This window comes from Camellia sinensis, chromosome 8 (assembly GCF_055761805.1).
Source record: "Camellia sinensis isolate YWXY chromosome 8, ASM5576180v1, whole genome shotgun sequence".
In the NCBI taxonomy this organism is placed as follows: domain Eukaryota; kingdom Viridiplantae; phylum Streptophyta; class Magnoliopsida; order Ericales; family Theaceae; genus Camellia; species Camellia sinensis.
In genome coordinates, this window is record NC_138968.1 from 189,150,836 (window position 1) to 189,176,913 (window position 26,078).

The 26,078-nt window shown below is 37.4% G+C and overlaps 1 protein-coding gene across 4 annotated transcripts; it reads right to left on the reverse strand.

Moving 5' to 3' along the window:
• Positions 1–16,490: 16,490 nt before the first annotated feature.
• Positions 16,491–25,806, reverse strand: LOC114276122 (NADH:ubiquinone oxidoreductase, 17.2kDa subunit). Of its 4 annotated transcripts, none has more exons than XM_028217889.2 (9): positions 25,472–25,806; positions 24,084–24,140; positions 23,581–23,633; positions 22,350–22,401; positions 21,881–21,949; positions 21,736–21,795; positions 17,510–17,552; positions 17,131–17,181; positions 16,491–16,922 (listed from the first exon to the last, which is right to left on the reverse strand). In XM_028217889.2, exons 1-9 carry the CDS (start codon positions 25,482–25,484, stop codon positions 16,859–16,861), a joined length of 462 nt encoding a protein of 153 aa, XP_028073690.1. In that variant the 5' UTR covers positions 25,485–25,806; the 3' UTR covers positions 16,491–16,858. The 4 variants fall into 4 exon arrangements, with proteins under 4 accessions (XP_028073690.1, XP_028073689.1, XP_028073688.1 ...); XM_028217888.2 differs by having other exon boundaries at positions 17,151–17,181; positions 25,476–25,796; XM_028217887.2 differs by having other exon boundaries at positions 25,476–25,796.
• Positions 25,807–26,078: the final 272 nt, after the last annotated feature.

The following is a 26,078-nucleotide window of genomic DNA, read 5'->3' on the forward strand; positions in this document are numbered from 1 at the left end:
AGTGCCTCACTTTTCCACCACACATACATGCACCCGGAGCCTTGCACATGATGGACAATAAAATATTTGATCTTAATGCCAAGCCCCACATGCATTGTCTCTCTCTCTCTCTTCCTTTTAATTAAGTGTTTTATATTCCACCGCTTGCACATCCTCTCCAAAAATATTCTCTGTTTTCTTTTTCTATTTTATTTTATTCTTATTATTATTTTTAAACAAAAAAAAACAAACAAACATCCACCGCCCAAACTTTTTTTTTATTATTATCACTTTCTTTTTTTCTAATCACGTTCTCTTGATTCGTCCTGTTCCCCACTCCTGATATCTATTTTATTATTATTATTATTATTATTCTTACAAAAAAAAAAAAAAAAAAAAACCAACCACTTTTCCCAATCTTGTCATTTTATTCATATCAGGGATCAACCCCGATCACCATTTTACACAAACAAAAAAAAAAAAAAAAAAAAAAAAAAAAAAAAAAAACAACACCACAAAACACACCCACACCCACAGTGGGATTTTTCTTCTCTACTCTGCTGCAGGCCTCTTCTTCTTGCCTCCGTCCTGGACGGCCCTTGCCGGTGTTGCCTCCGTGTTTCCTTGTCCACCGAGCACGTTCACTCCCCCATACTCCTCCACTGCAGCATATGGCGGCCCTCCAAATCGGAACATAACGGTGGCCTTCCGCTTAAGCTCCTTATTTTCTGCCTTCAGCACACTTATCTCTGCTCGCGCATCCTTATACATGCGTTGGAGCAGAGCCAGTTGGGCGTTTAAATGCTGCACTTCATTTGTCCTACTCTGCAGCCGGTTCGACAAATTTGTGACCGCTGTCATGCTTTCCACACATGCCTTCAAAGTATACTGATTGGCTTCCACATCTGACTGCCCTGCCATTCTTTGCTCCACAGACCGCATCGGAAAGTTCAACGGAGTAAACTCCGGGGCGCTTGGTTGAGTTTCCAGTGCCACCGCACCAGTTCTCTCTCTCGTTGACTCGTTGAGGTCGGGAAAGAGGGTGAGCAGCCCGCGGGAAGACGATGAAGCCATTTTCTAGGCCACAGAGTATTACAGAGTATCTCTCTCAGAAATCTCTCTCAGAAAACAGAGTGTTACAGAATCTCTCTCAGAACTCTCTCTCAGAATATCTCTCGCAGGTTTTTTGCCTCAGCCTCAGCCTCTGTCTTATAGCCGAGGCAGCCACGCGCATCGCGCGCCTCTTGCCACCAGCCGACAAACGGGCGCGCAAGCCAAGGCGCCCACGTGCCTCACCATCATGTCCGGCACGCCTTTTGATGAATTAGGCACGCCTTTTGATGGCACGCCTTTTGACAAACTTGGGCACACCTTTTGAGGGTGCAACCTCTCCAACGGTCCGACATGACCCTATAAACTGTCCCGACATTGATTCCGGTTAGCCTTTTTCAACGGTCCGACATGACCCCATAAACTGTCCCGACATTGATTCCGGTTAGCATACAGTGTCCTCTACAACGTTATGACACCACCATACAGTGTCCTCTACACCGTTATGACACCACCATCCAGTGTCCTCTACACCGTTATGGCACACCCATCCAGTGTCCTCTACCACGTTATGGCACCACCTTTCAGAGTCTTCACCAACGGTCTGACACGACCATACAGTGTCTCCTATCTTTTTTTTATTTTTCTGTATTTTCTTGTTTATTTTTATGTATTTTCTTGTTTTGTTCCTCTCTTCAAACTCAAGTTGGTTAGTTTCTATCCTCCTTGAGTTTGCGGGGGGCTGTTAGAATTTACCATTCACACTCACCTACTACACTCCACCTACCACCAATTTACCCTCACCTACTCCTCACCTACTACCCAAACCCTCTCCTATATAATGAGCCACTCTGATTTGTAATACAACAATCTTGTAGAACATCAATCAATAATACATCAATATAATACATATATTTTTACAGTTCTAGCATGTGCTTTGCTAAACTATTAAGACTACCTCGACGATTTGTCACAGCAAATTGAAAACATGTTAGACCCACAGGCCACAGCATTTTCTGGACGATCAGACATAGAAACGAGTGGAAATATTAGAAATATTAAATTTTTTATTAAACAAATAACTAAATATGAGATATTACAATAGTATGAATTTTATATTTTATATTTATATGAGATATTTAATTATTTATTTGATAAATAATTTAGGACTTATATAACATTTTTTCATAAACGAGAGGATAAATTACAATAGTATAGAAAATTGTAATAATTATATTTTTTTATGAAAAATACTTCTATAAAAATTATAAGAGTAAATTATCAATAGATCTTAATAATTGAACTTAAGTTTCATCAAGTTTACAGGCTATGTTTGGCTATTTTAGCAACAAAAAGACAAACGGTGGTGCTACATGTACCAATTAATGTATACATTACTGTACCAACTAGTGTTATGTCATTGTTAGCTAATTTTTGCTACGAAGGAAAATATCATAAATGCGAGCGTGCCAGTAAGAATTGAAAAATTCTTACAGATTAAATTTAAGTCAATTATCAAGTGATTGCGTTGACGGTTCTTTTGCCTCAATGAAGAGGACTTCAAAATTGCCAAGTGTAGAGAAAAGAAAAATTAAAAGAAGAAAGAGGGAAACAGAGAAAAATGATTGAGTGAACAATCAAAGTAACAATTACTTATCTCTACTCCTATGCTTTGAAAAGGAAATACCTAAAATGCTTTGAAAAGGAAGTGTTGAAAATAAATTATTCAAAAAGAAAGTGCGTAAAATAAAATGTAGGAAATATAAAGGAAAAATTATTTATAAGTCCTATTAGGGAGACTTATGTAATGTAAAGTCCTATGAAATTTCTTATTGAGTGTGAAGTCCTATTTAAATTAGAAAGTGTTCCATTAAGTCATATCTATTGTGTTTTAATATAATTAGTTTACTATTATACCCTTGATATATGTTGCAATGTTTTAACCGTTTTGTTTCCATATTGTTTGGTACCGTGATATGCGCTATGATCACGGAGTCTGTTAGGTTTTCAAAATTGTATTGGGTTGGATGGTTTGGTTGTTTTATCTTGCCGCTTTGGAGTCAGATTGTTTGAGGGAAGGAGATCAAGTTGTCTGCTTATTCAATTGGTGAGTGTTGCTCTGGTTTTTCCCGAATGTTTTGTTTTCAATGTCCTCATATATCATATGGATTTTGCAATCTGTCATAGCAATCCATTGGCACACTTTGTTATGGTAATCTTGCATCAACTTCCGTGGTAATGATATTGTGTTATAATGTTCACATACATGTCACATTACGTTTCGTAATAGTATTTTACGACAGCTTACTAGATTAGAAAGTGAGAATGTGATAATGTTGTTGGGTTCTGCGAAATGTTACAACCATACATTGGCGCAATTCTGTAGATTCGAAGGCTGTCACGTGCGTAATGGTCTGTGTTACATTCGTTTGTATTTAAATTGTGTTTTGCAGTCGTGCTACTTTTTCAAAACATATGTCACATTACAAATCACAAAATTATTGGGCTTCATTTTTTGTCCTTCTCAATGTCATATTTGCTTGTTTGTGGATACGATTGGAATGTATGTGAATGTAACTCACATACACATGGACATGAGCATGGTTTTTGTATTATGTTGTCTGATTCTTTTATTTACTGTGGACATATGTGTCACATTTCGTTTCGCAAACTCTTTGGTTTCTATTTTTTACAATTGTATCGGTTGATGGAATTTATTGGAATGTATATTAATGTTAATCTAACTTCTTTTTGTGATGTTATTTAATTTGGGTTGTCATTGTTCACATATGAAATTGAATGTAATTGATTGTGATTGAATGTGGGTTGGACCACGTTGTACGATGTCGATGTTACAGCGCTCACATTTGATTTCATGTCACATATCTTCCATGCTTTGTTATTTTGTTTTTTGTAGAATGTATGCCACGGTTAATGTTTTATTCATTTTGTTGTGCAGGAGATGGACATCATGCTTTTTTGCACCTTCGGTTCATCCACGGTTACTGTCAGGGGTGTTAATGGATTGACATTAAAACAATTGATACAAAATTTATGTGATAGGTGGGTGCATGTGACACCATCATCGATTTCAATATCTTACAAATTACCGTGTCACGAGAACCAAGTCATGATGTGTAATGATGTGGACATGGAAAACATGTTTTCTATTGCAAGGTCCATTGGTGTTACCCATATCAACATTGCGATTGACTCGCAAAATGAGGTGGATGATTTGAATCGAGGTACTCAATTCAGTGGGACTATGTCTGCAAATCAACTGGATCCTCACAGTGAACCATTTACAGGTCCCCAACCTAGCGTAAATTTGTTGCCCAATTATTGTCGCCATAGTGAGAAAATGTTGATGACAGTTGATTGGTCACACGGCATTAGTCATGTAGGCCAATGTTTCGAAGGGGGTGTTGCTGCTTTCCGTTTGGTTTTGTCTAACTATGCTATTGAGTGTGGGTTTTACTTCAAATTTGTTAAAAATGATTCAGTGCGGGTTACGGCAGTGTGCACGTTGCGTGAGCAAAAAGGGTGTTCATGGTTAATACATGGAAGGATTTAAACATGCAATGGTTATTTTTACTTGAAGAGGTTGAACAACTTGCATAGTTGCGGTGTTGTTATTCGCACTGGGAAGAATAACAGACTTAACTCTGAATTGGTTTGCAATGTTATTGGTGATCGGTTACGTGATAAGCCACTTACACGTCCCACTGATGTCGTGTTTGACCTTAAAAAGGAGTACGACCTTAATGTTAGTTACCACATAGCATGGTTAGGTGTGGAGAAGGCAAGAGGCGAAGTGTATGGTGACTATCGTGTTTCATTTGATCAACTTAGGTGGTACGCGGATGCAATTATGCATAGGGGTGTACGTAGTGCGGGTCGGTGCAGTTTGAGAGAAAAATAGAAACCGTATGGCGGGTGACGGATTGATAAAAGTGTCACTAGAATTTGTCATTTTCCTTATCAAAAACTGACAGTTCGGTTAGCAAATAATGGCGGATTTGCCTTGGCGGTTCGGGCAGATTGGCGGTTTATAAAAAATATAATTCAAATTACAAAACTTAAATCAAAGAGTAAAAAAAAGATGAGAGATATCGTGATGTTAAGCATCTTGCGAAGCTTTCTTCTGATGTAGCAAATGTAGCAATAACATGATAATATCAACAACTATGCCATAAGTTCATTACAAGCATCTGTGGAAGCTACAATGATCAAATACAATACATAAAATTAATATCATTCAGGGTTTACAATATATTGAAAATGTTTACTGTTGAAAAGTATTTAGATTGAAAAGTGAGCTGATGCAAGTTTGCAACATGGCTAGAAAAAAAAAAAGATTGAAAAGTGAATTGGAATCCAACTTTATTTTGGATTACTGACATCTTGAATTCCTCTCGAGTAGTAATGTAATACTATATTCTAAGGTATAGAACAACAAGCAAACTTAAGTAAAAAAGAATTTTTAGAATCTTATAAAATATGATTTAATAGCGGTGCGGGTCGTTGCGGTTTGGAAGAAAAATAGAAACCGGCAGATTGATAAAAGTGTCACTAGAATTTGTCATTTTTCTTACTAAAAACCGGCGGTTCGACTGGAAAATAATAACGAATTTGCCTTGGCGGTGCGGCTTGGTGCGGTTTTGGCGGTTTCGGCGGTATTATGCACACCTCTAGTTATGCATTACAACCCTAGGAGTTATGTCAACTTGGATTTTGAGCAGTCTACCGGCCGATTTAAGCGGTTCTTCATTTCATTCAAAGCTTGCATTGACGAATTCAACCATATCTGCCCAGTATTGTTTCTTGCCGGCAATTTTTCTAAAAGGGAGATTTAAAGGCAATTTGCTTACAGCGACGGGGAAGAATGGCAACAAAAGTATGTCTCTTACGATGATTTCTTCATACTTCCATATAGTAACGCATTACATTGTGGCTAACCTTTTTTTTTTAGTCCACTACTGTAGTGGGTGATCCCTAATTGGAAGATTGTTTTCAATTTAATGTTATTTTACTAATATTGTGTGGTGCAATTCGAATTGTGAACAATTGTTAATGTGGATGTAAATTTTGTTAAAAATATTTCATCTAACGGTAAACCTGTTGAATCTCCCAGGTTTATTCCCATTAGCTTTTGCTATTGTTGACTCTGAAACAACTGCAAATTGAACTTGGTTTTTACAGCAACTGACAAAGGTTGTTAGTAGTGCTCGCACATTAACTTTCATATCCGACCGTAATATTGGGCTACTTGAATCCTTGCCTGTTTTCCCATTTGCACACCATGCGTACTGCTTACAACATCTCCAAGCAAATTTGAGGGACAAATTACGATAGGTTGACAACCGTGTACATTTTGGTTTAATGGCCAAGTTGCGTGAATGTGCGTATGCTCCAACCGAGGCTTCGTTTCAGCAGCATTGGACGAAGCTAAAAGGAACAGGCCGATCTGGAATAAATAATTTCTTAGAAGATATGCCACCGAAGTATTGGGCCAACGCATATTTCAGGTTCGTACGAGACTTACACGTGCTAACATTGCAAGTACCCAATATGTGATAACATTTTCATTATGCTTTCATAATGTAAACAGGGGCAAACGGTATGGGGAGATGACCTTGAACGCTGCAGAATCGTTTAATAAATGGATACTTGATGCGCGTAATTATCCAATTACAAGGTTGGTTAATGCACTCAGAAATCAAATAATGACTATGAGGGCTGAGCGTAAAGTTTTGGCTACTAATTGAAATGGGTTACTTTATCCGAAAATGAAAAGCCGTGTTAGGGAGGCGTACTCTAATGGTTGCACATGGATTGTTAGCCAAGTCAAATGAAGACATATATGAGGTCCATTCATTTCCAACGGTGTTGGTAAACGTTGGCAAGCGTTCATGTTCTTGCTTCCAGTGGCAATTGAACGGATTCCCATGTGCACATGCGGTGGTTGCAATACAGAGTAGTAGAAAGGATTTCAGTACATTTGTTAAATAATTTTTCACTGTCGATCAGTATAAAGCCGCTTATTCTGGATACATTCAACCAATACCAACAGTTGACAAACCCTCCTTCGCAGAAGACGACTTCATTATATATAAACCGATAGTTAAACATCCTCCAGGGCGACCTAAGAAGAATCGAATACCATCTCAGGAAGAGAAACTAAGTCAGATTAGGTGCGGTCGATATGGCCGCATGGGCAGCCACAACCGAAAGACATGTAAAGAACCAATTTAGTAATAGGCATTTAGCAGGAACTTTTGTAATATGTTTTGAACAGCAGCATCGTATTAACGTAGTAGCATGTATCGAAGCCAATTGATGACAAATTTTAATAAGTGAAGACATTGTTTACAATTGATCATTCAGCTATTTTTTATTTCACACTGTCTCATTCATATGTTGGTGTTACATGTTTATTTATTTGGTCATGCAAACGTATGTTTCAAACCTGCAAAATACGTTAGACAAAATGTGTTGCACAATGGCCTTGTATGTGAGAAGACATTTATTTTGTGACATAGGTGGTGTTATTATTGTCTCCATCTGACAGGTTCTCGTGGAACCAGTTAGTCAATGTTAAATTACAGCAAATTCTTGACATATTAAATTGTCAAAGCCAACCAAGATTCCTTCTCACCTTCTCATTCACATTCACCTATACGTTCACATTCACATACAGCTACCCATTCGCAATCACATTAAATTTGGCGATATCATTTACACAAACACATTCACATTCCTATTTTCCCACTCAGTAAGAAAAGTGCACAAAACTGTTACACATTCAGCAACACAATCTTGCTATTAAATGTAGACAACCAAACATGTTCTAACAAATACAATCACATCGAATTCACATTCACTATCACATAAACATAACAATTCACATTCACACAACCACATTCACATTTGTATGTCACATTTGCAAAAGAGTGCAAAACACTGTCATAGATTCACATTTGCATTTTGGGTGATACAAGTATACAACCAAACCTGTTATGTCATTCACAATCACATCTAATTTCACATTCACCATCACATAAACGTAACACTTCACATTCACATAACTGCATTCACATTTGTATTTCACATTCGCAAAAAGGGACAAAACACTGTCATACATTTACATTTGCTTTTTGGGTGTTACAAATATACAACCTGACCTGTTCTGTCATTCACAATCACATCCAATTTCACATTCACCATCACATTTACATACAACTTCACACTCACTCAACCAGTTTCACATTTGCAATTTCACACGCTCTAATACAAGTACCCAACACTGCCATACATTCACAAACACAATCTATGTATTAGAAATGAACAAGCCACATTGTTTTATGGCATTACTATTCACATTAACCTCACATTATGAGTCACATTACCAATTACATTCACATTTACGCAACCACATTCAAGCCGACATTCCTACCTCCGTTAAATTCCTATTGACATTACTGAATGACACATAAAGCCATATTAACAAAATAAAGTGCATACCAAAAAAAATAATTAACCATTGTTGCCTATTCCCACAACAAAATACACTAATTAGTAATCCATATTGACAATGCAACCAAAAACATCAAAAACTTCCAATTTTTCCTGTACCAGCAAACTTTTTATACCATTCCAAAACAAAAAAAGTGTGATTATATACCCAATATATCAAATCTGCACCCATATACCACCATCAGAAGATAGTCAATTGCCAGCCACAAATGACCTTATCCTGTCATTCACAAATGACTTCACCATACCGGCTCGCATTGTTCTGCAGCTCTCCCCTTCCATTGACTTGTCAACATCTAGGTGACGCACAAGTTGCTTCATAATGAAGCATACTATAATTCCACAATCATTCCTATTACGAAAATTTAAGTCATTAGTAACAATGTCAAAACAAACCACGTGCAATGTACGGAAACATGAATGGCATACGTTGCAAAGAAACGTAACAAACTTACGAGTCTAGTTTTTGTTGTGGACAATAATCAACCACTAGAAGCTCCTTCACCAAGTCTTGTGTTTCAACTGTGCCCATCTTCAGTTTGCGATTTATGTAATCTTCAAAGTAGGATTTCTACATTATTGTCAAATTTACATTACAATAATTAGTATTGTTGTCCAAAATAAAATACAAATATCACTGCAAGAAAGTAATTGATGTTTACTAACCAGCAACGACGCTTCCCAGTAATGCTTGTCTTCTCTCCCACGTCTTGGTTCCATAGAGTTGTAATGCAACCAAAACCGCTCCTCAGTATCATAAACCATTAGTGTCCAATGGTTATCTAAGTGGATTAAGAATTGAATATATCTGGCCTTCAAGGCATGCGGGGCACGCAATGCCACGTACCTGTCACGTACATCTTTGGCCACATCTCTTATCGTAGGCTGCAGACATTCATTTTGGAAATTTAAAATGACAAACTAAAAATGACAATATTCATTTCATCAATTGCATGTCTTACCAAACATAATGTGCTGAAAATGTATAATTTTTCGTCATTCGCGGATTTAGGCGCCTTCATCTGCTGCTCGTACATCAGCATTTCCGCGTAGGCATCAATCACCTACGTGAAAAAGAAAATAATTTTTATTTTCCTTCCCTTGTATACATGTACGTAAATTGCATTCTATGTGAAGAAGCTTCAGAAGTTTGACGAATAATTATAAATACCATACTTACATTGCCTCGTAATGTCAGCCCCTTAACGATCGCCCGTATGTCATTGAAAGACACAGAGTTGGACACATGCGGTCCAGTCCAAACTTGCGCACTACAATACATTTTTTGAACAATAAATTCATGTGCAAATGCATAATGGTCAGAGCAAGTTGCATAACCTACCTGTCACCCCCTTTCTCATATGCTTTTTTAAGCTTGTCTTTCTCTTCCGTTGATAACAACTTCCAGATTGGTAAACGATTAGTCAAGTTAAACCAAGAAAATGTCCTATCTGGGTCTGCAATGTTGTCAACCTCAATGATCTCATCTTCCATTTCTTGTTTACTGTCACACTTACCCCTATGTGACACTTTAGCCGGGAGTCTTGGCCCATGTGACACTTCTAAACTCTTCTTACCACCCTGAATTCCAAATATTGGTTGCATATTGATGCGCGTCAACTCAATGTGTTTACCACCAACCATGAAAGCCGACTTCTCTGGAACAAATGTCTGAATGATCCTCATTACAATGTCATCGCATTTTTGGAATTCATGTTGGTTTAGATCGGTTTTTCGCATCGCATCTAACAACAACCAGAACGGTGTTTTCTGAAGATGTTGCAAATGCTCGTCTTTCAGTTTTGACACTGCCACCAGCTTCACAATTCCAGCAATGTTGGAACGATAGCAAAATGTTGGTTGTTTGTTCAGTCTTTGTTGAGGCTCATATTTCAACTTCTTTCCTTTTCGGGCACTGCTTTGCCCTAATGTGTTCACATTCTGTGACGGAGTTTGAGACTGCCGTCTTTTACCAGTTGTAGTGCCTTCAATGTTGCTCACTTTTGTCTTGCAGCCTTTCTGTGGTGTACCTTTAATTGTGCCTCCTGAAAAAAATGCCACCAAAAATTCACATTTCATATACAAGCAAGATCCCACTGATAACGTATGTGAATATGTAATTTAATAGCAATGCGTAACATTACATGTCAATATGTTCGTGATGTGACTAGTGTGACTGAAAAGTACTTGACGTAACTGTGACAAATTATGCGCCCATATTCACGGCCATGGTTTCAAATGTGACTGAGAAGTACTTGACGTAACTGTGACTAATGTCAAACATGCCGACTAATGAAAAGTACAAGCAAGATCCCAGTGAAAATTTCACATTTCATATACAAGCAAGATCCCACTGAAAACGTATGTGAATATGTAATTCAATAGCAATACGTAACGTTGCATGTCAGTATGTTCGTGATGTGACTAGTGTGTCTGAAAAGTACTTGACATAACTGTTACAACTTAGGCGCACACGTTCACGGCCATGGTTTCAAATGTGATTGAGATGTACTTGACGTAACTGTGACAAATTATGCGCACATATTCACGGCCATGTTTTCAAATGTGACTGAGAAGTACTTGACGTAACTGTGACAAATTACGTGCCCACATTCACGGCCATGGTTTCAAATGTGACTAAGAAGTACTTGACGTAACTGTGACTAATGTCAGACGTGCCGGCTAATGAAAAGTACAAGCAAGATCCCAGTGAAAATTTCACATTTCATATACAAGCAAGATCCTACTGAAAACGTATATGAATATGTAATTCAATAGCAATGCGTAACATTGCATGTCAGTATGTTCGTGATGTGACTGGTGCGTCTGAAAAGTACTTAACATAACCGTGACAAATTACGCGCACACATTCACGGCCATGGTTTCAAATGTGACTGAGAAGTACTTGACGTAACTGTGACAAATTACGCGCACACATTTACGGCCATGTTTTCAAATGTAACTGAGAAGTACTTGACGTAACTGTGACAAATTACGCGCACACATTCCTGGCCATGGTTTCAAATGTGACTGAGAAGTACTTGACGTAACTGTGGCAAATTACGTGCACACATTCGCGGCCATGGTTCTAAATGTGACTGAGAAGTACTTGACGTAACTGTGACTAATGTCACATTCACAGTTAAAACATGTAATATTCGCCCCGAAAATTCCCAAAAAACATTGTAACGAGATTTACTATCACACAACTCAGTAATTTAAAACTAATTTCGCACCCACAAGCACGACCATGATTCAAAAAATAAAGATGATATATTACGTGAAGCTTGTCAACAAAAACTACTATCAAAACAAACATAACCTCTTCATATGCTTACATCAAATCACAACCACACAACCCAAATCATGTTACATTTTTTGTTTCTCTCCATGCCACAAAATACAAACACTATCACTCAAATATTTGACAAATTCACAAACATGCAAGCAGATCAAAATACGACGTGGCACCAGCCACGTCCATCAACTTACTTGTATATCTGAGTGAAAACAACTATACGACATCGTACCACAACGTGGCACTGTACACACAGTCCAACTTATGTGTGCTTCCACTCACATCCAACACTAATTTCATATTGGGCCACAATCACATTCATTAATTGTACAACACACAACACCAAGATATGGTACCATTCACATTCAACAACTGGTTTTAAAAACTTTAGGCGCAAACCAAACGACATCGTATCACAACGAGAAACCACCAAAATAGTCTACCAAACCCAATACTATGCTCAGATCGAAAAAAAAAAACAAATAAAATCAATTAATGAATGTGGCTGTGGCCCCTAAAATAGTCTAGCAAACCCAATACAACAACGAATCAAGCATAAATCACCCACACTGGTCAACCCGCAGAACCTTCATCGTACAACCCCAACATACATATTATTTCCAATTCGGAAACTGTAAAATCAATTATTCATCACAATTCTCACAAAACATACAAATAACAAAGTAGATTACGACTGAAGGTCACATAAACCCTAGTTTTGGGTTGTTAATAAAAATCAAATAAATTAACATTGCGAAACAGGGGCAAATCCATACTTACGTTTCGGAGTCATCATTCTTCCTTCTTACAGTAAACGGTAACCATTATCACCTTCCCCTCGAACGTCTCCGTCGAATCGCGCCCCTTCTCCTGTTCGTGGTGAGTTTCGAAATGTTAACAACTAAATCAGCCGTTTACATTAGTGTAGAGGCACAAAACATATCTACTTCTTTTTAACCCCTACAATTTTGCCAAACTGATCCTCTGATTTCCACAAAGAACGTGTTTTTTGAATTTCAAAATTAATGTATATGGATATGATATTAACATCTACTATTAAGGGTAAATGTGTCAAGCAACTTCTCATAGGACTTATGAGAACATAAGTTTTTACTTAGGACTTAACATAGCATAAGTGTCCGAAATAGGACTTATAAATAAGTCTCCCAAATATAAATGACATGAAAAACATAAATAAATTATCTTTGATTTGAGTTTTGGATCATTTACAATGTAGCTATTGATGGCTATTTATAGAAGAAAAAATACAACAATAACTACTTAGTAACTATCCATTTCTCACATTTTCATCCTTGTCTTGCCATGTGTCTTTTTACTCATCGACTTTGTCCTTCATATTCTCTGTTATCTCCATAACTTCTTTTAACTTCCAAATGAATAAGACGATATCACTTGTCCTGAAAATAATAATAATAATAAGAATAAGAACAATATTTTATGGTGTCAACATTACCCCCCGTGGCCCTTAAAAATGATATTTACTTGAATTTTTTAAGGGCCGAACCAAGCACACATATTGTCATTTTTGTGCCTTAAAAAAAAAAACAACAACAATTGACCATCAATTTGAAAAGATAAGTCATTCTCAACCACTGATTTAAATGCATAGGCTTTTCCCAGCCAAGTGCAATATTTTAAATGGCTACGTTGTTCTTTAGTGCATTAAACTCATCAAAACAATGCTTAAAGATGATTGTTTTATTAGCCATTTCACCAAAAATAAATTTTGATGTGAACCACAAATCCAAAAAGGATTTTGAACACTAAGAACCATAGTACAAAATGACCTTAAAAATTTAAACAACTTGACATTTTGAATAATTTCAAAAAATTCAGATTTATGAACATTAAATTGTTCATCATTCTTAGCCATGTTTTGCTTGAGAATATGTTCTTCGACCAAATACTTTCATCATTCATTGACAAATGGGGTTGTTTTTCTATTTTATCCATTAATGGATTATGAAAATCCTCAATGTGAGTTTCATCATGTCTCGGTCTAATGGGTTGTTCCATTTTAGCCATTGATGGCTTATGAAAATCTTTTATAGATATTTTATGTCCATAGTTTAACTCTCTAAGAATGGGTTTTTCAACCCCCCGAGTCTTATATGGAACATTATTTTTAACGATGCTTGGCTCAACAACATGCTTTTTAGCCATGTTATTTTCATAAATTGGCTCTTTAAAAATGAGTTTTTTGACCTCTCGAGCTATTGATGAAATCAACTCATTACTTTTGCTATTTTCAACCATGGAAAAATTCTAAAAAAAATCCACCAATTCCGGCCATTAAAGCCTCGGTTAAAGATTTGGTAGTGAGAATTGACAACTCATCATTCCATTAGCAAATTTCTATATCAAGTTGATGAATTTCTCCAATTAATGGTCTCTTTTTTCTTCCATCAAATAATATTGGAAGGGATGGAAATTTATTTCATCAAGAAAATGGATCTCTTCTTGAAGATCCAAAGTTTTTTGTTTATGCCAATAAATTTCATTTAAGCTATTGGAAATGGACAAGTCCAATTTATTTTTTATTTCTTACACTTGATGTCCCACCAGGCGTGTCAAAAATTGTTGACTTATTTTTGCTACGAAGGAAAATATCATAAATGTGAGCGTACCAGTAAGGATTGAAAAATCCTTATAGATTAAATTCAAGTCCATTATCAAGTGATTGCATTGACGGTTCTTTTGCCTCAACGAAGAAGACTTTAAAATTGTCAAGTGTAGAAAAAATAAAAATTAAAAGAAGAAAGAGGGAAATAGAGAAAGATGATTGAGTGAACAATCAAAGTAACAATTACTTACCTCTACTCCTATACTTTGAAAATGAAATGCCTAAAATACTTCAAAAAGAAAGTGCTGAAAATAAATCATTCGAAAAGAAAGTGCGCAAAATAAAATGCAAGAAATATGAATGACAAGGAAAACATAAATCAATTGTCTTTGATTTGAGTTTTGAATCCTTTACAATGTAGCCATTGATGGGCTATTTATAGAAGAAAACATACAGCAATAACTACTTAGTAACTACCCATTTCTCTCATCTTCATCTTTGTCTTGCCATGTGTCCTTTCACTCATCCACTTTGTCTTTCATATTCTCTATTATCTCCATAATTTTTTTTAACTTTCAAATGAATAAGAAGATGTCATTTGTCCTGAAAATAATAACAATAATATACTAATAATAAGAAGAAGAAGAAGAATATTTTATGGTGCCAACAGTCATGATTACTGACTTCACCTATTATACAAATTACAAATATGTAAAACCTCTAAAATTATGCCAAATTATCTGTTAGTATACTAGTTAATATATTAATTAGTACATATAGCATTGTTCAAAGAAAAAATAAGCTAAAAAAATAATAAGACAAAATATCACATCTAAACCATAATCATTTCACTTTTTCTCTCAAAAAAGAGAAAAAAAAAAAAAAAACTCATATGTGACGAGATTTTTTAGTCTCAAGCTAAAAAAAAGTCAAAAAGTCAGCTCACATCCCAAACGAAAGTTAGAAATAAATCTTAGTAAAATCTTCACTAAAAATAATCTTTATGACGATTTTTTGTATAAGTCGTTAAAAATTAACAATTAACAATTTTTTTGTCACAATTTTTATAAATTGTCACTAAAATTTATTATTAGTGACTTTTTTGTGATAAATTTTTTAAATTATCACTGAAAATTAAAAATTAGCAACTTTTTGTAACGATTTTTTTAAACTATCACTAAAACTTACCATTAGTGATTTTTTATGACAAATTTTAAACTGTCTTTGAAAATTAATAATTAATAATATTTTTTACTAATATTAATTATCATACGACCTATTGAATAATAATATTATCTATTAAAATTTACACGTAAATCTCCCAAATTATAATTATTTAAAAATTATTTCCATTAATTTGCATATCGTTAAAACAAATTTCACTCTGAAAATATGGAAAGTTAATAAGTAACACTATCCAATTCGTCACCGTGTAAATTTGACTATTTTGTTTGAAAATAAAACATGAAGTATGATTATGTTTTCTTTTATTACATATTAAAAATGCACAAGTTTCGTTTGGGAAGCCAAGTTTAAGATTTTTTTGATTATTTTAATCACAAAAAATAAAATAAACTGTTTAACCCAATAATACAAAACATCACATCCAACCCATAATCATTATATTCTTCTTCTGACAAAAAAACCAAAAGTCCTTCCTAAACGAGACTTTTTAATCTCAAGCTAAAATAATCAAAATAGCCAAAAAATCAAAAACTAGCCCACTTCCCAAACGAACCCATATTCTACTTGCATAAGTATTTTTTTAGTACACAGATAAATATGATATACATTTATTTTAGTTAGGTCACAAAATATGCAAAGTTATGATACAATATTCTCGAAATTAAGATCAAAATAAATCAAATACTGAGTAAGATGATGACACAATTCTACTTAACGTTGTCATCACTAGACAAAAAATCACAAATAAAATTATCAAGACCCCAGCCATTCCAAACACATTAATTGCTAGTATACCATTTTTTGTTTCTATTTTTCCTTTCCTTTTCCATCTCCCGCCAATTCCAAGATCCAAAAATATGATTAAAAAAGAGAAACTTAAATAACTGCTGAATTACATATTCAATATACAATAACCTCATCTTCTAGTAAAGTACAAATTCCAGAAGGAAAAAAACAAATCATCTCACCATAGAAATGGTATGCTTGAGAAGACATACCAAGCAGAATTTCGCGTATCTACTAGAAAACTCAACATCACCGTGTTCAAAACGTTGGTGACAAAAGAATATAATTGTATGTGTGGCACAACATAAGATTCATGTAACACTGTCAAGTATCATTGGCGAGTTGAATCCGATCAATTGGATTGGAGTTTAAAACAAAGAGCACAACACTGCAGCCTACAAGGGCCAATGCCAGTGAAGCCCATTAAAATGTGATAATAATCATGTTGGCGGTTGCCATGTTCCTGGTCTGAAGGACTGACCAGATCCGGTTGGCTCTGAAGATCTGAAAACAAGGTTGTGAAAACATCGTTTAGCCAGTTCTGATGAGCAGGGCTCTCTTTGCAAGTGAAATTACCACTAGGTCACTTCAAATACAAATATTTCTACATATATTTGGAATTTGAATTCAAGAAAGAGTACATACATATAGTGTTTGTGTGCAACAGTGCAAGTTTCTACAACCCCACAAGAATTAAAACCAGTGGACTTACTCTGGCTGTTGTTGATGTACCTTTTTGTCTCTCTCTGATTCGTCGGTGTTCCTATAGGCATATTAAATGTTATCAGGAATGGGATACATAGGCAGAATCAAGTCCATGTATGCACACACAAATGTACAAAGAAACCAAAATATTACAAGTTGAAATCAGATGGTAATTTGCAAAATGTGGGGAAATGACACCAAGTCAAGGTAAAGATACCGGATAAGCTGATGAGTTGAAGATTAATGTTAAAAGAGAACAAATCCTTTACCGTCTTACAAATATGATAAACTGTTTAATTCCTTACATGCTACAATTGCATTAATCGCTCTATAAACGTAATGCATTTCACCTGATTTTGTTCATATTAAAAATTTAGCTGTCTCACCTCATGCCATTCATTGCACCAGATGTCTCCCCAACTCTGTCACCTAAAACAAAAACAAACAGCCTGATGAAAAATAGTTGTAGTTGAAATTTTATTTTATTTTTTTAATTATTGCAGTAAGAGAAAGGGGGAAGGTGCAAGACCCATTAAAGTTTATAAATAGGGCATCAATTTCATGTGTTTTGGCATACACTACGCAGATAACTTACTATCTGGGAATAGGTACCTTCATCCTTGTGTTTTAAGGACGAGGCTTGAGTTTCTGTGGTTATCTATGTTGTGGAGCTATTTGCACATACCAAATGGCATGTTCATGGTTCTTTTAGGATCACTTCATACTCTACTTCATGTTGGAGCTGTTTGCGCAAACCAAACAGCATGTTCATTGATGTAGTCGGTAGATGGTTCTCAGAATGGGCTAATGGTTGCATAGTCCTACCAGTTCTAGTAGATGGGTCAGACTGTTATAAATTTCTTCAGATTGTTTGGTCGGAGAAACTAATTCAATCCACTTCAAGAGTACAAAATTCAATCAAATAAATACACATAGTATAAAAACTAATTCAGTCTTAGATTGTAACAAAAAGTTCTCATTCTGACTGAATAACCAATTCAGCCAGAAGGGATGGCTAATAAAACCAAACAGTAGTACCCTAGTTCCAGTACTGAAGTATGCTGGGAATGATTGATACTCCAGCAAACATTGTAAGATTGAGAAATTGGCTTGAAGGTGTTTAATTATAGGACTTTTAGTTATAAGTTTGACTTGGGCCTTAGGCCAGCTTTAAGGCTACTCTGAACAATGAACTACATTGCATACACAAGGCATGGAGTTGTTCTTATCCATTTTTCAGGATATGTTTAGAGGAGCAACCAAATATGAGTTTGTCATTATATGATAGAAAATAGGGATTTTTATTGATAAGTCCAATTTAGAAGTGTTTTAACCCAAGAAGTCCATGAAGGAATTTTTTAACCCATTTAGTCCCATGTATGTATAGTTTTATTCCATAAAGTCCATTTTCTTGATTTACACTATTTGCTTGGACACTTATGCCCTTATATTTAATTTTGATACCCTTATAAATATTTTTTGAACGATTAGCAATTTAATGATGTGAACATTCATATTTTAAAATTCACATTGGTAGGAATGTAAAATTGGCCCGTGGGCGGCCCGAAACCCGACCGCGAGCCGGGGCGGGCCCGGCCCGTTGACAATGTGAATATTCACATTGACATATTAACATTCACATTAATAGAAGTGTAAAATTGACCCCCGTCCCGTGGTGGCGCGAAACCCGCCCGCGACCCATGGCCGGCCGGGGCGGTCCCGGTCCGGCCCGTTGACAATGTGAATATTCACATTGACATGTTAACATTCACATTAATAGGAGTGTAAAATTGGCCCCCGTCCCGTGACGGCTCGAAACTTGCCTGCGGCCCGGGGCGGGCCCGGTCCGGCCCATTGACAATGTGAATATTCACATTGACATGTTAACATTCACATTGATAAGAGTATAAAATTGGGCCGCGGCCCATGGGCGGCCAAAAGCCCGCCCGCGGCCCGGGGCGGGCCCGGCCCGTTGACAATGTGAATATTCACATTGACATATTAACATTCACATTGATAGGAGTGTAAAATTAGCCCGCACCTCATGGCTGCCCGAAACCCGCCTACGGGCCATGGGCGGGCTCGGCCCTGCCTGTTGACAATGTGAATGTTCACATTGACATGTTAACATTCACATTGATAAGAGTATAAAACTGGACAGCAGTCCAGGGCGGGCCGACCCGGCCCAGCCCGTTGACAATGTGAATATTCACATTGACATGTTAACATTCACATTAATAGAAGTGTAAAATTGGCCCCCATTCCGTGGTGGTGCGAAACCCGCCCGCTGCCCATGGGCGGCCCGGGACGGGCCCGGTCCGGCCCGTTGACAATGTGAATATTCACATTGACATGTTAACATTCATATTGATAAGAGTATAAAATTGGCCCGCGGCCCGTGGACGGCCAAAAGCCCGCCCGCTGCCCGGAGCGGGCCCGGCCGGCCTGTTGACAATGTGAATATTCACATTGACATGTTAACATTCACATTGATAAGAGTGTAAAATTGGCTCGCAGCCCGTGGGCGGCCCGAAGCCCGATCGCAGCCCGAGGCGGGCTTGGCCCGACTCGTGACAATGTGAATATTCATATTGACATGTTAACATGCACATTGATCGGAGTGTAAAATTAGCCCGCGCCCCGTGGCTGTCCGAAACCCGCCCACGGCCCGTGGATGGCCTGGGGCGGGCCCGGCCCAGCCTGTTGACAATGTGAATATTCACATTGACATGTTAACATTCACATTGATAAGTGTGTACAATTGGCCCGTGACCCGTGTGCAGCCCGAAACCTGACCCCAGGCCGGGGCGGGCCCGGCTCGTTGGCAATGTGAATATTCACATTGACATGTTAACATTCACATTGATAGGAGTGTAAAATTGGCCCACAGCCCGTGGGCGGCTCGAAGCCTGATCGCAGCCCGAGGCGGGCTTGGCCCGACCTGTGACAATGTGAATATTCACATTGACATATTAACATTAACATTGATAGGAGTGTAAAATTTGACCACTGCCCGAAGCTCGCCCGCGGTCCGGGGTAGGCCCGGACCCAAACCCGGGCAGCCCACGGGCTTCGGGCTGCCCGTGGGACGCGAGTCAATTTTACACTCTTATCAATGTGAATGTTAACATGTCAATGTGAATATTCACATTGTCAACAGGCCGGGCCGGGCCCGCCTCGGGCCACCCACGGGCCATGGGCGTATTTCGGGTAGCCACGGGACACGGGCTAATGTTACACTCTTATCAATGTGAATGTTAATATGTCAATGTGAATATTCACGTTGTCAACGGGCCGGGGCGGGCCCGGCCCGGGGCCGGGCTTCGGGTTGCTCACGGGTCACGGGCCAATTTTACACTCTTATCAATGTTAATGTTAATATATCAATGTGAATATTCACATTGTCAACGAGCCGGGCCGGGCAGCGGCCGGGTTTCGGGCCGCCCACGGGCCACGGGCTAATTTTACACTCCTATCAATGTGAATGTTAATATGTCAGTGTGAATATTCACATTGTCAACAGGCCGGACCGGGCTCGCCCCGCGCCGCCCACGGGCTTCGTGCCGCCCATGGGACGCGAGTCAATTTTACACTCTTATCAATGTGAATGTTAACATGTCAATGTAAATATTCACATTGTCAACAGGCCGGGCCGGGCCCACCCCGGGCCGCCCACGGGCCGTGGGTTAGTTTCGAGCAGCCACGGGGCGCGGGCTAATTTTATACTCCTATCAATGTGAATGTTAACATGTCAATGTGAATATTCACATTATCAACGGGTCGGGCCGGGCCCACCCAGGGCAGCCCACGAGTCGCGGGCGGGTTTCGGGTCGGCCACAGGCCGCAGGCTAATTTTACGCTTCTATCAATGTGAATGTTAACATATCAATGTGAATATTCACATTGTCAACGGGCCGGGTCGAGCCCGCCCCGACCCGGGCCCGGGCTTCGGGCTGCCCACGGGTCATGGGCCAATTTTACACTCTTGTCAATGTTATTGTTAATGTTAATATGTCAATGTGAATATTCACATTGTGAACAGGCCGGTCCGGTCCCGCCCCGCCCCGGGCGGCGGGCTGGTTTCGGGCCGCAGGCCAATTTTACACTCCTATCAATGTGAATGTTAACTTGTCAATGTGAATATTCATATTATCAACAGGCCGAGCCGGGCCTATTTTTTTGGCCTGTGGGCCGGCCCGGCCCGACTCGAATTTTTCCGGGCACCCATGAGGATCGACATGGGCTGGGCCCCTACACATTGACGATATGAACATTTACGTTGATGGTGTGAACATTCACATTAAGGGTATTTTGGTAATTATGTCACCCATAGGACTTATTGAAATATAAGAAAATAATGTGAACTAAATGGAACATAAGTAGATGAAAAGGGTATTTTGGTCTTCTTATCTCAAATTGGACCTAATGGAATAGTCAAAAAGAATATGAGTTGGATGGAATAAAGCTCTTAGAAAATAGATTTATCAAAAAAGTTCCCTAGAAAATACTTAAATCTCAAACCCCATTAAGCTTTAAGGACTCCTGATGCATATTTTGATAGCCCAGAGACCATCCTCAACTCAATGCACTTTTGTTTGCAAAAATGTGGTACCTTCTGAAGCATCAGGAAACTGCTGAATGAAACTTTTCAAGTCTGGTCCTCCAACTTTGCCTATGCATAAAATAAAATGCAATCAATAATTGCAGTAATTAGAGTTATAACGCAACAAACAAATTTCTTTTAGTAAGCAGGTTACCAGTTCTGGTGGTGACTATGTGACTACTTCCTTCTTTGGCTCTCCTTTCCTCTTCTTCCTTCTTGAGAACTTCAAAACCAAGAGAATATTGGTTTAGGTCTTAATATAGAGCTTGGAATTTTGGCCAAAAAGTCAAATATGAAGGACCATGACAACAATTCTCCAAAAAAAATCTCAACTAAAAAAAAAAAATAATCTAGTAAGAACTTGTTTTGGCATTTCATGCATTGAATATTTTATAAAATAACTAAGTGTCAAAATTCTCCCCCATTAGAAGGTTACAACTTACAGGCATCATACTTCCATAAAGTCATTATTTACAGATTGCAGTTAGCTGAGAAAGCTCTTCTCTGAATTATGCACCCATTAGATTTAAGGTTATGGAAAAGTAAGTAAAATCATTAGCTGGAGACTATCAAAAGCAACAAATCCTAAATGAGTTCCAAGGGATAGTTCTAGTAACACATACAAGCAACATTAAGTTTAACACGTTCACGCCTCGCCTCCAGCTCCATCATTTCCTGAGGATGGAAATGAAATCAACATACTTGCCATGTCAGAATTACAAGAAAAAGAAGAAAGATTACATTAAGATTGATGTCTACCTATTATTATTCGCCTATTTATAGGCTTACAATAATGTGCTAACCAAATGACCTATCCTAGAGTGGTGAGCAAGAAATTACAAATAAGGGAACAGAAAAAAAAAAAAAAAAAAAAAGGAAACATAAGAAGTCTGCGAATATAAATTGACATTCCCTCTCAAACTTAAGTAGGTAGACCAACTTGACTTTCGAAAGAAAAACTAGAAAATAGAGAGAATTAAAAAATAGAGTGCCATGCAATGGAGATATGGCTGAGATGGTGATGTAGCAGCAAACACGAGACAGAGCTTTGACATTATTCTGATATAGTCTGAGGTAAAATCTGGTGTGAAGCCAAAGAGCGTGAGGATGTGAGATCTAAGAAAACCCACAGCAGAGAGATCGCAGAGCCTGGGAAGCTGGTACAAATGTGTAGAGTCCAACAGAGCAGGACACACAAGTAGCAAAGTCTGACAAAGATAGACAAGAGATCCGTGGGTAGCCAACAAACTGCGACAACAATTGTGGTAAGGCCCTGGTAATTGGAGTGGGACTGGCAATTTTGATGGGCAGCCGACAAATAAGGCCACACATGAGAAAATTTACGAATATAAGTCTGGGAAATTATACCCATCCCCTTCAATTCCTATGATAATTGTTTAAAATTCATTTCCACCTTTAGTATTCTAAGTGTTGACCATTCAAAACTACATTTACGGTATGACTATGATTATTTCCCTCATTAAGCTCCAACAAAATAGACAAATGCAAGATGCATCCAACTCAATAACTAGAGAGGTTGGGAACACACACATGACTGGACTCACAAACTACAAGTACATAAATTACGCAAAATTTGAATATAGATCGCTACAATCCAAAATTTGACCACTACTTTCATCATAAGCAATAACACACGCACACAAGTACCTAGAGACAATTCTTCGAATTCCATCTAACATGAGAAATTCACAATATCATATTCATATCTTAGGCACTAACATTGTGGTAAAAACAAATTTTGTTCAATTGTACACATTTTGAGCTCTCACGCATGGATATTGGGGGATGGTTCAAGAATGACAGGAAAGCTAATGAGAAGTTGTTCCTATTTACCTCTAGTGTTGGAGCTTTTTTCCGCTGCCCGTTAAGCCAACATATCCATTCAACTACAATGATCAAGCAAGCATAACAAACAAGGATTAACAAAACAACAAAGATTTTTTCAAATGGTTAACCTACCACAAGGGCACTCTCATCATTTTTGAAAACCCACTTTCTGTAGGCTCTATTTGTTTTGTTGGAGAAAGCGGGAAAAAAATAGTTATCAAGAAATTTGCAAGATAAGATTGTCTGTTAGTTTAGAATTCAAAAAATCTATGGAAAGATATCCAATTTAAGGAAAATGTAGGGAAATAACTTTCGAAACTTTGACCAGGATGTTATTTTCTAGATCGAGGCAAAAGTTACATAAGGAAGATGAAAACAAGAGTCTCACCTCTCTCTCTATATATATGTACATACCCCTCACAACTTGAATTGTTTTAACTTATAGATTATGGGTGTGTCACAATGTAAACTGGAAATGTAAGAAAGTTGTGTTTATCAAAAAAGCTTACCTGGAATGGACGTTGGATCCTCCTCTCCTTTGAATACCACCCATCTTTTCTCTTTCACTGGTAATTTTAAGATCGCAATGAAATAAAGAATTATTGTAGTACACCTTAATATATATATATATATATATATATATATTGTATCATCTGCTAACAATAATAAAATTAATCTACAATTGTTTCGTAGTACGTCACATGGACTTTATCATAAAACAGATTATAATCATTTGCATCAAATTTTAATGTTCACAAAGGGAAAGGATTTAATTTCTGATTTGCTCCACTCGATGCAGTGAAGCATGTCACACGAGATTAACATGATTTTGTCAATAATACTGTTGATTTTAAAAAGAATAAAGCTTCCGGACCCCCAGTGGGAGTGCTGGGGGTCGTGCGTGTCGCCCACTGATTGGCCAAAAAAAAAACTGCTTTTTTTTTTTTTTTTTTTGTGTTTCAGCGAATGGCGCAGCGCCACGTCACTGGGGGTCTGAAGCACGGCTCTTTTAAAAATACCCAAAATATAGAACACACACACCCAAAATAATAATAATAATAATAATAATAAATAAACAAATTGAAATTCTATTAATAATCCAAAAACTTTCATTAGGTGTGGCTTGCAAACCTTATTCATAGTACAAAAAGTCATAATTCGAATAGGAAACAACAAACTAGGCTAATTCCCCTAGAAACTGAAAATTACCAAAACAAAAAATAAATTTGAGGCTCAAATTTGGAAATTACAAAGTATTAGAAAAATGTCATAACTAACAGCAAAAAAATGAAACACCTAAATAAAGCTGTAACAGAAACAAAAAATTCTAAATATGGTGAAAACCCGAAATTGAAAGCTTGAACAATGGAATTTGGCCAAAAACCGCACTTTCAGATCTAACATGGGCTTTTCTAAGCAAATCTAAAACCTATCTGCATCATCCCCACCACACAAAAGAGGGGGGGGGGGGGGGGGGAATTGATGTTCTCTTGCTAAAACGAGCAAGTTCATATACTTGCAGCACAATTTCCCTACAATGCATCCAATGATTGCAAATTTAATTTTGTAAATAAAACTAGCAAATTGGCCATCTAAAGCACAACCAATCAAAGAAACATTCCCCTGGAAACTGGAACTATACTATAGGCATGAAGAGACACGAAAACCATATTGTCCCCAGCAAATGTATGACTCAAAATTCAATTCTACAAAACAGTAACAATGTAGCACTAACCAAATTCGAAACAAACGAAAGCTACAAAATTTAATGCCTCAGAATCAATAGTTTCCCCCAAATTTTCTGAACTCAAAACAAACGAATCAATGAATGGGTTTTGCAAGAATAGAAAGAAAGCGAGAAAAGGAGAGAGAGAGAGAGAGAGAGAGAGAGACCCACTTACTGAAACCATCGATTGCGTCTTTTCTGGTGAAGTATCGATTCCCTGCTTTGTCCATTCCCGCCAATGATCGATTGCGGAACAACCCTGCAATCTTCGTCCACAGCTTCGACATGTCTTCTCACCTCCTCTCTCTCTCTCTCTCTCTCTCTCTCTCTCTCTATATATATATATATATTTTCAAATTGGACTTGTCTTCTTCATCATAGAACTACAATCAGAAGATCTGAAAAAAGCTCTCCATGAATCGGAAAATCCGAAAACCGTTTACATTTGGAGAAGTAGCAAAGTGAGGGCATTTTTTGTGTCATTAATAGTTGGGCCGGACGGTCACATTCCGGTTCGGTTCTATCTAAACAAAATTTAGTAATGTCAAAAAAAAAAAAAAAAAAAATTTTCACTTCATGTATCATTTTAGAAAGTAATTATAAATTAGTGATAAATTTTGGGGAGATTTATTTATAAGTCTTTTTTCAGACAATTATATTAAGTTAAGTCCTGTGTAATTTCTTATAGAGTCTCAAGTCCTGTTTAAATAGGAATGTATTCCACAAAATCCTACATAAACGTAAGGCGACGTGACACTTACATAAACGTAACGTAACG